General features: G+C 46.9%; 1 protein-coding gene across 1 annotated transcript in view; it reads right to left on the bottom strand.

Annotated features, from left to right (window-relative positions):
- Positions 1–15924, bottom strand: part of STON2 (stonin 2) — a 126764-nt gene that overhangs the window by 7166 nt on the left and 103674 nt on the right. Inside the window, exon 6 of the mRNA XM_054715848.1 lies at positions 1878–3713. Coding sequence (XP_054571823.1) covers positions 1878–3713 — 1836 coding nt within the window. The remainder of the gene's footprint in view (positions 1–1877; positions 3714–15924) is intronic.

Raw genomic sequence — 15924 nt, 5'->3', positions numbered from 1 at the left:
GGGTGCTATCCATTTCCTAAACTGATCCAGAAGTGGCCAGCAGTATTACAAGAGTCCCTTTTTGGGGGTTTTTATTCTAAATCTATATAACCATGACAGCAAAAGCAGTAACTGGGGTGGGGGGAGGAGGACATTTCAGTGAGAAACATTCCCAAATATCCCTATGTTTTCCTGTATTTCAAAAATCTTTCACAAATAAGGTTTCAGTCATCTGGAAATACATATGTAATATGTAAGCTGCATTTACTTGGCCTTGAGCCTACTGAACACCGCCCGCTGGGAAGCATTAGGAAAGTGTTCGCTGAAGACCCATTTTTCCCCCTGTCCTGGATCCATTCCTCTTTCTTCTGGTGACAATCCCCCATGCCCTCCCCGCTTGGGAAATAATCTTCCCCAGCACTGTGTCATCTTGGTGGGCTTGTCGGTCAAAATGCACTGTCCTCCTTGACTCGAGCCAAGTGGCACAAGGACAGAAATTGGCTTGTGATCAGTCCCAGTGGCTGCAGCCTGAGGAGACACCATAGTTCAGAGGGGCCTGTGGCTGAGGTAGAAACCACAGTGCTCTCGCCAGAATACAGGGATCTTTCAGGGGGGATGAATTAACAAGCACAAAGAGGAAGACTTTATCTTAAAAGTTCTGTCCGTTTAGAAATAGAGGGTGGCAATTCCAGCCCCAGACACAGAGGTCCAATTGTCTCCCCGGTCTGCCCTGCTACGCCCAGCGTCTGACACAGCCTGCATGGCTCGGGATGCCTGGAGAGTTGACCAGATCCCATTGCTTCTTGCCACCCCGTCATATTCTATTTAGAGTATGATAACAGCCTCTCCACACAGAACAGGAAATGAGGACACAGAACACTGTTAGGATTTCATGGTGAGAATGGAAAGAAGAAAATCTGCACAAGAGAAAGACATTCCAATCAAGAGTTCCCCCAAACCTCATTCTTTTTGCTCGGCTAGGATACCCACTTTTGTGATCAGATGAGCCAAGTTTATCAAAAACAAGAAGAGAAGTGGTTTTAAAGGATCATGGGTGCACTGCCTGCCACTGGGGTCACCCAGACTTACTCTCATAAATAAGGCTATAGAGCTGGCTTGATTGCTCCCTAGTTTTGTGGTTTCACTGAATCTCACTGGAACCATGAGGAAAGTCATTGCCTCCCGGGCTCATGCAAGCACAAAACCATCCCTGATAGGTGTGAGCAGGCCCGCTAGGGCTGGTAGGCTTTATCATTTTGATTAAATCACATATTCCTTCCTTTACTTTCTGTCTGGTAGAATTTCAGCCTGTTTTGGACCGTTATATCCTGGCTGGATCTTCCGTCTGATCAGAGGCCATTTCTCCTCTTCCCTTTTCCCAGAACCCAACTCTGAGCTCAAGATCTTATGATTGACAGGTCTTTCACGGGATGGCTGGGATAAAAATATACTCCTCACCTGTACTGCACATATGATGAGCCGTAATGAACCGGCCCTTTTAGCTACACCAGGGCATAGTTTAAAAGGTGTCTCTTCAGAACCCAGAAGCCTTCTAGGATCTGGCAATGGATAGCTTCCAGCAGCATAGATTATGTTTTAATGAGTCAGAAAGTAATATAAATTCATAGCTGCCCTGGAAAGCCACTTAGCAGCTCAGTGGAGAATAATACAGAGCTTTATGGAAGACGTGTCATAATTCAGGAGGTGAAATGATGGAATGAAGTGTTTGTTACTTACTCTGCTCAAATATTTTTGCTTTTCTTGTCCCACTCCCCATTCGTCCCCATCCCCGTCACACACCAAAACTCAGCACTTCACAGGGAAATAGGACGTGGAACTCTGATCCTGCTGTAAGGCAACCGGGCAGTGGTTTTCACAGATGAGAACCCTCCACTTACCTGAGTTCTTGTCAGGCAGCCGGTTTATCCTCCACACGATGGAGTTGAAGGCATGTTCGTACTTGGCAGTCCCCAGAGTCACTCTCATGACAGGCTCCGAGCCAGACACACTAGTGGAACCAAAGCTGGCCCCCCGGTTGACCTTGGCTTTCAGAGACTTTTCCCCCAGGACGCTTTCCCTGCGGAAGTTTTTCACCCACTCACTGGGCACAGGGTACCGGACCATCACGTTCTCACAGGGAACCTGAGTGAGGGGGTCACAGTTAGAGGAGAAGCCGGTGGACATCCTCAGCCAGCTCTGCACCTCCACCTCCGCCCCGTTGATGCTCGCAGCCGTCCGGAGCGTGAAAGGCAAGGTCTTCTCGGCAAACACTGTCCTGAACCGCATCAGCTCGAAGCGGCACGCGTCCAAAGGGTTGAACAGGATAACCCGGGAGCTGTTGAACACATCCTCGTCCACACACCCGTGGAAACGGCACTCGTGGAGCTTGATCCACTTGGTGGTGGTGGTCGGCATGATGTCTTGCCGGGAAACGACTTCGTTCCCTTTGACCAGGATGTCGTTGAGGCCCAAGCGGCACTCTGCCAGGCCCGAGAGGAAACTCAGGATGTGGATCCGGGTCAAGACGTGGTGCCGGAGAATCTGGGGGTCCCCTTTGCTCACGAGGGCAGAGAATTCATCTCTGACATCCACGGTAATCTCCTCTTCCAGGTAGTTCAAGCCGACTGTGCTCAAGTCCATGGACAACACGGGCAGGTCCATGAGATGGTCCTGAACCGCACGGATGAAGCTCAGGAAGTCATCGTAATTGGTGGTGCCCAGCTTAATCACTTGTTCCCTCTCGGCTGTGTGGGCGACAGCAGGTTTGGGCTGGTATTTCTTCTTTTCCTTGTACGTGACGCGGTCTATCCGCAGGCTGTGGATCCTGCCATTTTCATCATAGTTTTGGAGCCGGGGTTCTGAAATCTCATGGCAGATCTCCAGCTTGAACTCTCGGAATGGTTTCTCTAGGCCCTGCTCATAATACAGCTGCAGGTAACCAGCAGCTGTCAGTCTGATGTAGATGGGTCCCCAGTGTCTGGAGGACATGATGTTTTTCTTCTCAGGGATCCTTAGCATCATTGGCCACCCATCCCTGGGCTGGGAAGGTGCTGAGCCAGGCGGGTGGTCGAGTTCGAGCCAGGCTACTGGGTCATCATCAGGCAGTGTCGCACTGCCTAAGTGATCGGGGTCGTCAATTTGGAGTTGTTTGAGTTTTTCAACAGCATCAGAGTGTGACTGGTTTTTGCTTGAATCATCAAAACTGATGGCATCCTGGTAGATGACAATGAGAGAATCCCTCTGGCTTTTGCCTGTGGTACTAGATGTGGAATTGGTTTGGGAGCGCCTCTCCTGCTCCTCAAAGAAAGCACTGAAAGGGTTGATTGGGGAAGGTTGTACATCCTGGAGAGTCTCATTCAGGAAAGGGTTGGTGGCCCTCCAAGGTGGAGCCTCGGCTATGGGAGGCGGATGGTTTAAGGAGGAAACATCCAGCTTCTGAATTTTGGAGAAGTTCATCAACGTGCTCTTGGGACGTTCCCTCTTCTTAAATGAGCCGGTTGAGTAATAAGGTACATCTGGGGTCACAGATGCAATAGATGGCGTGTTTGACTTCAGAGGAGAGGTGACGGGTGGCAAAGGGCAGCTGACTTCATTGTCATCAAAAGTGACCCAGCTGGGGAAACGAGCAGATGTCACCGGAGTGGCAGCGTGCCCATTCATGACAGGACTGCTGGCCTGCCAGCGGATGGCCTCCATGTCTACCTCTTCATCTTCCTGGAGTGAGGAAGAGTTGTCTAAAAGGAAAAGGAAAACACATGAGGGCTGCTATCCAGGGCTCCTGGAAGTATGGGAAACTGAGGTATGAGAATGAGGGATGGTTAAAATTTTATCTGGAATTCAATAACTTCCAAAGCAACTCATTACCTGCCTCAAGTGCTTAGACTGGGCACAGATCTCATAATTTTGTAATAAGCACATAAGAGGGGCCTTATGTCCAATAGAGTAAGAATACAAATGAGTCTACTGATACAGAAGCACTGGTAGGACCAAGTTCCCTTGCAATTGAACTCTTATACATTCTCACTTTTATATGAGTTTCTAGGATAGATGTTTTCTTTGCTCTGAAGTTTGTATTCTTTTTTTTTTTAATTTAAATTTCTTTATTGATTAAGTTGTCACATATTTGTCCTCATCCCCCCATTCCCATCCCCGACCCCTCCCCACGGATACCCCCAACCCCCCTGTTGTCCTTAACCATTGGTTAGGCTCATATGCATGCATACAAGTCCTTTGGTTGATCTCTCCCCACTACCTCCACCCTCCCCTACCCTCCCTCTGAGGCCCGACAGTCCGATCGATGCCTCCTTGTTTCTGGGTCTGTTCTTGTTCATCAGTCTATGTTGTTCATCATTTCCCCTAGATGAGTGAGATCATGTGTTACTAGAAATATACTTATAAGAACCGAATGTGAGACGAGCAATAACAGTTATGCTGACAGGCAAATGAATCAGTCTGTAGTAAGTTTCTTTCTGGACCAACAGTTCTTTTGAGACCCAATTTCAATGTCCACCAGTTCCTTATGTGTACATGTCGGCACTAACTTTTCAGCTCTGGATGGTGGACAAATGGTGGTAATGCAGGTCCGACTCCCTCTGGTTTGGTCTCGCCCGGACCCAGGGGCGCGGCTTCACCCGGACTCAGGGGCGCGCGGCCTCACCCGGTCCCGGGATCCAGCCTCACCCGGACCCAGGGGCACGTGGCCTCACCTGGACCCAGGGGCGCGTGGCCTCTCCCGGACCCAGGGGAGCGGCCTCACCTGGACCCGGGACCCAGCCTCACCCGGATCCAGGGGCGCACGGCCTCACCTGGATCCAGGATTCAGCTATACCCGGACCCAGGGGTGCGTGGCCTCACCTGGACCCAGGGGTGCGTGGCCTCTCCTGGACCCAGGGGCATGGCCTCACCCGGACCCAGGTGTATTCTTTTTTAAAAAATAAAATTTTATTGATTTCAGAGAGGGAGGGAGAAGAGAGAGATAGAAACATCAATGATGAGAGAGAATCATTGATTGGCTGCCTCCTGCATGCCCCCTACTGGGGATTGAGCCCACAACCCAGGCACGTGCCCTTGACTGGAATTGAACCTGGGACCCCTCAGTCTGCAGACTGACGCTCAATCCATTGAGCCAAACCAGCTAGGGCAAAAGTTTGTATTCTTAATTTTTAAACATCGAAAACCATCTCCCACATAAAATGGTATAAAGCTGATCTCATTGAATAAAACAAGTTATCTGCTTTAAGTGATAGTATGATTGCAAATAATATAATTGGAGGGATTTCTGCCCAAATGTGATCAATAAACAAAGACAAAATGTTAATATCTTTTATGAAAAAAGTTCACACAAGTGAATAAGAAAAATACAAAAAGTCCAATAGAAATATAGGCAAAGGACATACACAGACGACTCAGGAAAGAGAAACTAAAAATGTCTAATAAGCATGTAAAAAATGTCCAATGTCACTAGTAATAATAAAAATGCAAATTCAAATTTAAAAAACCAGTGAAGATTTAAAGTTTTTAGTATTCAGTGAGGGGGATATGATATGAGCAGTAAACAGACCTTTAGTGAGACTGTAAGATGCTACAAACTCTATGGAAGTGGATTAGCACTCTGACGGGCCTTACAAATGTTCATAAACAATGCCTTAAGGAGACAAACCCAAACTGTGAACCACATTTTGGATAAATGTTAAGAAATTGAGGCACACAATGGAATAATACCATTAAAATGTTTACAAGTATGTAGTCAACGTTTATGATATAATCTCTTCTTTTTTCTCTAAAATACTTTTCTATCTTAGGGTTTTATTTTAAGAAAGGGGAAAAAAGTGTTTGCAAATAAAGCTCTACCCTAGCAGGGCATTCAAGGGAGATATAGGACTTGAGTTTCCATGCAGGAACAATCCAAACCTTCAAAGTAGCATATACCCCTTGTCTGCTGAGGGAAGGGAGGGGGAAATGAGGCCTTTAGCAAGGAGGAGTGGATTCGGATGAAGGAATGACACAGAAAACAAATATGTGTATTTGGCATATAGTAGATACTCAGTTAAGGTTTGATAATTGAATGAGTGAGAACAGAAACTCTGCTTTGGAGCAGTTCTATTCTCTCTGTCCTCTAGAGCAGGGATGAGGAATGTCCAGCACACTGGCCATATAAGGCCCTTGGTCCTGCCAAGGCTTTAGGGGTAAGTTAATTAAATGTGTGACCAAATAGAATAGGCAAATTTTTAAGTTAATAATTTTGTATGGCTTTAGAATCCTATATAATAAAAGAGTAATATGCAAATCGACCAAACGGCGGAACAACCCATCGCTATGACGAGCACTGACCACCAGGGGGCAGATGCTCAATGCAGGAGCTGCTCCCTGGTGGTCAGTGTGCTTCCACAGGGGGAGCTGTTCAGCCAGAAGCCAACTCATGGCTGGCCAGCCCAGTAGGGGTGGCAGGAGGCTCTCCCGCCTCCGCGGCAGCACTAAGGATGTCCAACTGACTGCTTAGGCCCGCTCTAAGCCGGCAGGTGGACATCCCCCAAGGGCTCCTGGGCTGCAAGAGGGATGTCTGACTGCCAGCTTAGGTCTGATCCCCCAGGAAGTGGGCCTAAGTTGACAGATGGACATCCCCTGAGGGCTCCTGGACTGTGAGAGGGCGCAGGCCAGGCTGAGGGACGCCCCGAGTGCACAAATTTTCATGTACCGGGCCTCTAGTATGTTATAAATATCCAAATGGCCCTTAGCAGAAGAAAGGTTCCCCACCCCTGCTCTAGAGGAATGTGTACAGGGGTCTCTGCCACTATTCCACCCAGTGTTTCTATTGCCAGGAATTGGGAATCAGAGAGAAATGGATACTCAAATGCTCCAGTCAAATAGTTGAGTTTTCTAAATGCTTCGCTCAACTTTCATATGATTATCCAACCATAACAAATCAGAAATGCCACCCACAATTGCAAATGTAATTACACGTGGATGGGAAGGCTAGCTTGCCATCCAACTTTCCAAGGATATTTATTGAAACAAATAGCAATTCCCTCTACTGAAAATGTCAGTTTGAAAATGTAGGCTACATACATGAGCATGCATAGGTACATATCCACATTCATCCTAGAAATATACAGATCAAAAAGTATTTTCTGTATGTACAGCACCACAAAAGGGTTTCAAAGCATTTTAAAATTAAAGACACTATCCATCAAATTAATCATTAGCCCACTTTTATAGATGCCTATGTGATTTACTTTCTGGAAAATAAAGGGAAAGGGGTCAGGAAACAACCCAGGTTTTAGAATTTATATTTTATGTATTACTCTACTAAGGGAACAATGTGGCCCTGAGTAAAATATAATCACTTCCTTGGAGCTATAATTGATCCTCCCTACAGAGCTGGGGAGGGAGTGAACCTCGAACCCATCAATTTCTAATGAATTGGCTCTATGGAGTCTCTGTAATGCTGAGTTCCCACCCACCCTGTCTGGTACTGACCCACCCTTGTATCAGGGACATCCTTGGAGCTCATCACCACTCCCTGATTTAAAACAAGCTAAAGTCCTTTTCCTTTGGAGGCTGGCTTTCTGCCTAAGTTGCCAAAGGATTCCCGTCTGTTGGGAATCTTGTCCCCAAAATAGTATTTCTGATCTTCCTTTCCCAAGCCAAAAAAGAAGGGGGAAAAAAGGCCTTTGTTTCCAGTGAAGATAATTTTCTTACAATAAATTTCTTTCTTTCATTTTTTAAAATATGTTTTTATTGATTTTAGAGAAAGGCGGGGGGAGCGGGGGAGAGAAAGAGAGAAAGAAACATCGACTTGAAAGAGAAACATCAATGAGTTGCTTCCCATAGGCGCCCCGACTGGGTATCGAACCCACAACCTGGTGTGGCTGATACTGGAAACAATGGTAGAGGAGGCGAGCAAATTTCTCCAGTAAGAAATCAGCAAAAACTAATTATTTTAAGTACTAAATTAACTATCGCCTACAATTGTGTTCTATTGACTCGTTAAAATAAAACCAAAACCAAAAATTCAGCATTATTTTAATTACTATCTCTTCCACTTGCTACTTCCAAATTGCTCTTAGGATGAACTGGGCTGCTGCCAAACAAAAGCCACAGATGAAGGTTAGGTTCTTGTTTTACACCACTGCGGGAGTTTGCAGGACCTAAGAGCTTTCTGGTTAGTGTCTTAACTGATGCAAACCAAAGAAAATGGTGGATTCTTTTCATGTTAGACCACAGTCTATTTTCAGTTTGCAGAAGATTAAATGAAATTATTACAATGGTAATCAAAGCCACCAAACTGAAAAAAAAAATGTAAAAACTAAGGGGAGAAAAAAAATAACCATTTCTATGAGATTTTAAATACAGCAGACACTCTGCCATCTTTTTCCCCTAATTGGGTAGCATAATTTGTTATTGCAATGGCAAATGCAAAAATCTTCTTGAGGGCTGTTCACTGGAACTCATTAGCAGTGGCAAGAAGAAATATTCTTAGATTATCAGTTTCCTCAACATGAGATAGCAGTCACTGTTATACAAGAGCATATGGTTAAAACTGTATAACTAGCCTCAGACGCACAGTGGGCACTTAAATATTTGTGTTGTATGTAAAGCGAAGAGAGGAACACAAATCACAGAATTGGAGGGCTTGAAGAGATTTTAGAAACAGAAATTGACCTGTTCATTTTGCTGAGATGACTGGGCCTCAGTGAGTTTAAGGAAACTTCCCAAAGTGAGATTAAAAAGCAAGTCCTACATTTAATCATTAACTATTTTCTTAATGCTTGTTTGTTAAGCTATAATCCAGTTAATTTTTTCCCATTACCTTTTAGATTGGCAAGATTTATCTTGATACAACTTTTTAGGACGTTCTTCAGTGAGGAAAAGAACTCAGCTAAACAAAGATTAACATCCACTTATACAGAGAAGCTTTTGGGCATAGGGTCAGGAATGTCACCCCCTGACATATGAATGTGTGTGGGTGAGAGAAAGGAGCTAGTCATCTAACCTTATCAAGGCAGCATCTAACCTGGGTAAAATAAACTGGAGCTTAGTTATCATCACAAACACACTGGTAAAAAAAACACACAAAAAAACACCAGAGGGTCGGAGTCTATTCATCTGTCCTAGCATTGTCATGAAGAGAGGATGCTTTGATCTGGTAAAGTTACATGGTCAGAGATACCCCCAAGTGAAGAAGCCAATTCACTGAACTACCACTTATCACTACTTGACAGAATCCCTATCAAGAACATTTGACACTATATTCTGGTTTGTATTTGCTAGGAGGACCTCCAGAACAGTACTCAGCACCTTCTTCAAATGACTGGTCCAGTTTGCTAATCGCTCCCCGCTAATCAAGATGGGCTGGGGATGAACCAATATTTTCATTTCTCTCTCTCTCTCTCTCTCTCTCTCTCTCTCTCTCTCTCTCTCTTCTCTCTCTCTCTCTCTGAACCAATATTTTCATTTCTTTCTCCCCCCCCCTCTCTTTTTTTCAGAAAAGCAAGCACTAGACTTTAAGTTGGATGAATGGCCCAGGAACATCCCCAATATGTTGTGTGTTCCTGACCAATCTGTTCTCTCTGGTTCTGATAAACCATTGCCCACTTCCCCATGCCTTCCCCAATACTCAACCCTTGGGTCCCTACTTTTGGCTTCTTCCTCTAACAACTACACTTCCACTCAACTGCCTTACAGGTTACCTGGCTTACTTTGTCTTTCTGATATCAGCACCTCATGCTGTGTTAGATGAAGGCTCTGTTCTCCAGCTCACCAGGGCAGAGAAACCACTATAACGTCTCGCTGTTGTCTAATGGGGCTAACCACAGCTTCCCTCAGAGGTCATAGGCAGGGTCAGGGCCAGACTGCAATATTTACAGTAAATTGAAAAGTCAGCATTCCATTTAATAAATTAATCTCTTAACATTTTATATAACAGGGTGTATCAAAGACTTAATTAATAATGAGGCCAGCTGAGAACCTAAGCTGTGTTTTATTGATTTGTTATTGCCATAGCAAAAGTCCCCTTTATTTCCCTCCTAAACTCATCCATTTCTGAGCCAAAAGAAGAGGGAACAAAGAGGACTTTTTAGAATCTGGGCATGATGGGATGGGCTGTGAAGCTCTGCTTGATGAACCATCAAATTCTTCTGTGACAAGAAGTGGAAAGGGCTCTCTTGGTTTAGTAACTTAGAAGAGAAGTAGCATCCAGAAGTTACTGTAAGGAGAACATAGAGTAGTGGCAAGGGGTCTCCATCCTGAATCTGATTCGGGCATAATTTTTATGTGCCAGGACTGGGGACAAGGAAAAGGACTGCCTGGAGGAACACTGGGCAAGGTCTCAGAAACAGTAGCAGGACTCCAGTGCCCATGCTCTTACTGTGACAAGGACAGGTGACTCATCAGGGCTGCCTGTCCCACTGCCACAGAGAAAGTCTCACTTGTGTGTAACTCTACATTAGTGGTTCCCAACCTTTTTTTGGCTACATCCCACCAAGCATCTCTGAAATTCTGATGCCTCCCCCCATCCTCATCCTATTTAATAAAAGAGTAATATGCAAATTAACCATCACTCCACTACATCCACAAGCAACGCCCAACCAGCCAATCAGGAGCGAGTATGCAAATTAACCCAACCAAGATGGCTGCAGCCACAGAGCGAGCAGGAGGCTTGGGTTTCCCTGGTAATAGAGGAAGCCAAGCTTTCCGCACACCCTGGCCAGCCTAGGCCTCCACTCAAGGCTACAAAGTTTCAATTATAGAAGATAAATAAATCCCAGATACCAGGGCCTCCACTTGGGTCGCCAGGGGGCGTGGCCGACCTGCAAACCACCACAGGCCCCTCGCCCAGGCCGCCCCACACCTCAAGGAAACCCCCACCCTGATCCAGGACACCCTTCAGGGAAAACCAGCCAGCCCCCACCCATGCACCAGGCCTCTATCCTATCTAATAAGAGTAATATGCAAATTGAGCATACTCCAACACACAAGACAGCTGCCCACATGTGGTCAAAGATGGCTGCCCCCATGTGGACATAAAATGGCCACCACAAGATGGCCAGCAGGGGAGAGCAGTTGGGAGGGACCAGGCCTGCAAGGGAGGGCAGTTGTGGGCGATAAGGCCAGCAGAGGAAGGCAGTTGGGAGGGACCAGGCCTGCAAGGGAGGGCAGTTGGGGGCAATCAAGCCTGCAGGGGAGGGCAGTTAGGGGTGACCAGGCCGGCAGAGGAGGGAAGTTGGGGGCGACCAGGCCTGAAGGGAAGGGGAGTTTGGCGGGGGGGGACCCAGGCTTGTAGGCAAGGGCAGTAGGGGGGGACCAGGCCTGCAGGGGAGTGCAGTTAGGGGTAACCAGGCCTGTAGGGGAGGGCAGTTAGGGGTGACCAGGCCTGCAGGGGAGGGCAGTTAGGGGCAAACAGGCTGTCAGGGGAGCAGTTAGGCATCAACCAAGCTGTCAGGGGAGTGGTTAGGGGGTGATCAGGGGGCAGGCAGAAGCAGTTAGGGGCAATCAGGAAGGCAGGCAGGTGAGCAGTTGGGAGCCAGCAGTCCTGGATTGTGAGAGGGATCCCAGATTAGAGAGGGTGCAGGCTGGGCTGAGGGACACACACACACACACACCCCGGTGCATGAATTTCATGCACCGGGCCTCTAGTACCTAATAATAGACAACATGTAAATTGACCGTACCTCCGCTACGCCCACAGCCAATCAGAGTGAGTATGCAAATTAACACAACAAAGATGGTGGTTAATTTGCATACATAGGCACCAAGCAGCCTGGGTCCTGGGAACTTTCTCAGCACCCAGGTCACTCCGAGGTAGGCCCCGCTGGGTCCTGAGCAACCTGGGAAGGGCCTGAGTCAGGGGGCTCCTGGGCAGGGGCGGAGCCGGCGATCAGAAGGAGCTGGGGGGCCCCTGCCCAGGCCCCAAGGCTTTAGGCCTTGGCTGAGTAGAGCTGGTGATCAGAGGGAGCTGGGGGGCCCCTGCCCAGGCCCCAAGCCTTGGCTAGCGGCTTGGGGCCTGGGCAGGGGCACAGCTAGCAATTGGAGGTATCTGGGGGTCCCCTGCCCAGGCCCCAAGCCTTGGCCAGAAGCTTTGGGTCTGGGCAGGGGCACAGCCGGCAATCAGAAGGAGCTGGGGGGCCCCTGCCCAGGCCCGAGGCTTTAGGCCTTGGCAGGGGCAGAGCCGGCAATCCGAGGCGATTGGCTATCGGTAATCGGTGTGAACTACAGAGGAAACACCTTTTCTGACTGCTGATTGGCTAAGCTCCCTGTATGTCACTGGTAATATTCTTAGTAACTTGGGTATAAGAATCCCAAAAGGCAATCTAGGGTTTTCCCACCACACTCCTGGAGAAAAAAACAAAGGTCCGATGCTGGAGGGCTAAGAAATGTTATATCCTGCCCTAGCCGGTTTGGCTCAGTGGATAATGCCTAGGCCTGCTGACCACAAGGTCCGGGTTCGATTCTGATCAAGGGCATGTACCTAGGTTGCAGACTCCTCCCTGGCTGGGGCCCAGGTCAGGGCTCGTGCAGGAGGCATCCAATCAAAGTGTTCCTCTCACTTTGATGTTTCTCTCTGTCTTTCCCTTTCTCTTCCACATTCTCTAAAAATCAATGGAAACATATCCTCAGGTGAGGATAAAAAAAAAAAAAAGAAAGAAAGAAACGTCATATCCTATGAAAGACACATCTTAAAATGCCTAAAGAAAGTTGTCATTTTTTTATGGTGAAGGGACTGGAGTCAGTGTTGATGAAAACACCTTGGTGGCTGCAGTGACTGGCAGTGGCTGCAGCAGCAGGGTGATGGGGCTGGTGCCTTCACCTGATCAGCGCAGTCGCCTCCCACAAAGGGAGGCCAGACTGCGGCTTAGGCCCACTCCCTAGGAGATCCCCTGAGGAGATCCCCTGAGGGCTCCCAGTATGTGAGAGGGGGCAGGCTGGGCTGAGGGACACCCCCCCCCCCAATGCACGAATATCGTGCACCAGGCCCCTAGTGACATATAATTCTTATTATTTAAAAAGTGAACTCCTATTCATGTGGAGGAAGCCTAAAAGGCCATTAACTTGGTCTAAAGAAGCTTCCAAAGAACATGGCACCCATGAAAGAGAAAAATAAAAGAACAAAAGGACAGTTGAAGTACTGTGGAAGAAATCACTAAGAAATTGTTAAAAAAAATAATATGAAGTGATATGAAAAAATATCAAATAAGATTTTAAAACATATAATAGAGAACTGAAATGCATAAATATGTCACAATATATATTTATATACTGTATATGAGGCACCTAGAACCATAAGACATGCAAAAAAATTCACTGTTAATAACTTATTCTCAAATTGCACCCCTCCCCCTTAAAAATCAAATTGCCCTCCTGTGGGGCATGTGCCCCACATTGGGAATCACTGCTCTACATCCTTACTCACTATTCACCTGGTCACCATACACCCCAGCAACAATCCAGGATGCTTGTAAGATCCAAGGAACCCCTGCACTCCTAAGGGGGGATAGTCAAGATCCTGGACTTTCATGAAGGACGACAGTGAATAAGTGCGCTCCAAAGTAGGATAAGAAGGGGCAAAACTGGCTGTTACATTTGGTCAGAGATCTCAATTGCTAAGAGCTTCATCACTCTTGGGCAAGCAGGCAAAAATCATGTTTCAGGTTTTGCCAAATGATCCTCAAATCCTAACTTTCAAGGAAGGTAAAGATACCCCACTACATTTACCATCTCTCTCTCGTTTTCTTTTAAAGTTATTTATTTGAGAGAGAGAGCGGAAGGGAGGGAGGGATGGACAGATGGGGGTGGAGGAAGAGATTGAGAGAGAGAGAGAGAGAGAGAGAGAGAGAGAGAGAGAGACTTTTTATTTTTCACTTACTAGTACTTATGCATTCATTGGTTGATTCTTGTATGTGCCCTAACTGGGGATCAAACCCACAACCTTGGTATATTGGGATGATGCTCAAACCAACCGAGCTACCTGGCCAGGGTCTTTGCCATCTCTTAACTGCAATACTTAGAGATAAGAAAAGGACCAAATTTACTAAGGATTAGGGAGCACCCAAGAATCACAGCTTGGTTATCATCCTGGTCATGGAATAAGAGAAAACAGTGATGCCTCAGAGAGGATTTTAAAGAGACCAAATGAAATCAACCTAAAGGTTTGAGTCTCACCAATGACTCTGTCATCTCTGTCTCTGCTCCCTTCGATACATGTGCCTACTTTTAACTGGTACTAATGTCCCACCAATCAGCATATGCCCCTGCAGAGCTGGGACTCCTCCTCCTTATGGACACCTGTAAGTATGATTTCCATTGCATGGCTCATCCACCTGCACCACGGCATGGATCATGCTCACTTGTTCTGGGGGAGAAGCTTGCAAGTCTTATTAGTTTCATCTGCTTGGCAGTGTCTTACCCTGATGGGCTTATATACTTTAAGCACACCAAGCAATGCCTTCTTTCCCTTCACAGTCCTGAAACAGTTATATAGTAGAGCCATCCTACTGTAGATCAGACACAAAGTCGATCATTTTGAACCTTAGCAATGGGAACTGCTAACTCTTTAAAGCTGATTCTGCAAATTTGGTCAGGGAACAGAGAAATGGAACTGGGGGCTCTCACACATACCCTTGTGTACATGTGTACTGGGGATGAGGAGGAGGCAGGCATTCTAACTGTGTCTGTATGAAGCCTGTTTATCTTGCATTTGTAAACTATGCTAGGCTATAATATAGCTTCCAGAAGAAACTCAAAAGATCTGTTGGGGACAGGGTACACAATCAGTTGGGCTAAGAGTATCCATAGAAATGTTAGGGGCAGAAATAGAATAGCAGGGACTAGCTATAATTATCCTATATAATAAAGAGGTAATATGTAAATTGATCCTCATGCCCTCTTGTCACAAGATGGCCACCCCCACATTGTCACAAGATGGCCACCACAAGATGGCCACCCCCATGTCATCACAAGATGGCCGCCCCACATTGTCACAAATAGCCGCCACAAGATGGCCACTCCCATGTCATCACAAGATGGCCACCACAAGATGGCCACCCCCACGTCATAACAAGATGGCCACCCTCACATTATCACAACATGGCTGGCAGGGGAGGGCAATTGGGGGTGATTGTGCCAGCAGGGGAGCAGTTAGGTGTCGATCATGCTGGGAAGGGAGCGGTTAGGGGGCTATCAGACAGAAGTGGATAGGGGCAATCATGCAGGCAGGCGAGTTGTTAGGAGCCAGCAGTCCTGGATTGTGAGAGGGATGTCCGACTGCCAGTTTAACATCCTGGCAGTCGAACATCCCCCCAAAACTGGCAGTCGAACATCCCCCAAAGGGTCCCAGATTGGAGAGGGTGCAGGCTGGGCTGAGGGACCCCCCCCGCCGCCCCCCAGTGCATGAATGTCATGCACCGGACCTTTAGTAAGAAATATTAATCATGCTCTGTGAACCATGATTGTTTTGTTCTGATTAGAAAAAGCATATTCTAACCTGGCTGGGAGCCAACATCAGAATGCAGTCCATCGTCCTTTCCTGAGAACTGCTTATCATTATGGAAAGATTAACAACCTTGTTGCTGAAACAATCTATTCCCCGGAGGTGCTCGCCCTTTGCCTACCCTCTGCAACCCCACCCCAGCCTCTATGGCCTGTAATCGGTAACTATTATACCTTGCCTACTTTCCTATGCCTGTAGTTCTAACTTTCCATGTAATCTTTGTCTTTCTACCCAATATAAGCAGCTGGCTTATGGAGGGGGATGGGGGCACAGCAGATTTTTGTGGGTGACCTGCTGCTCTCCCATACTGCTGGCATTATTGGAATAAACACTCATATGTGATTCAACCCTGTCTCTGCTTAATTGGCTCAAGTAGTGAAATTGGTTGTCTAGTTTCAGAAAGGTAAGGGCAATTCCTGCAAGCTAAAAAGGATCTCTTCGAATGATTCCCTTCCACCTAT

This window comes from Eptesicus fuscus, chromosome 5 (assembly GCF_027574615.1).
Source record: "Eptesicus fuscus isolate TK198812 chromosome 5, DD_ASM_mEF_20220401, whole genome shotgun sequence".
NCBI classification, from domain to species: Eukaryota; Metazoa; Chordata; class Mammalia; order Chiroptera; family Vespertilionidae; genus Eptesicus; species Eptesicus fuscus.
This window is presented reverse-complemented; position numbering and strand designations above follow the sequence as displayed.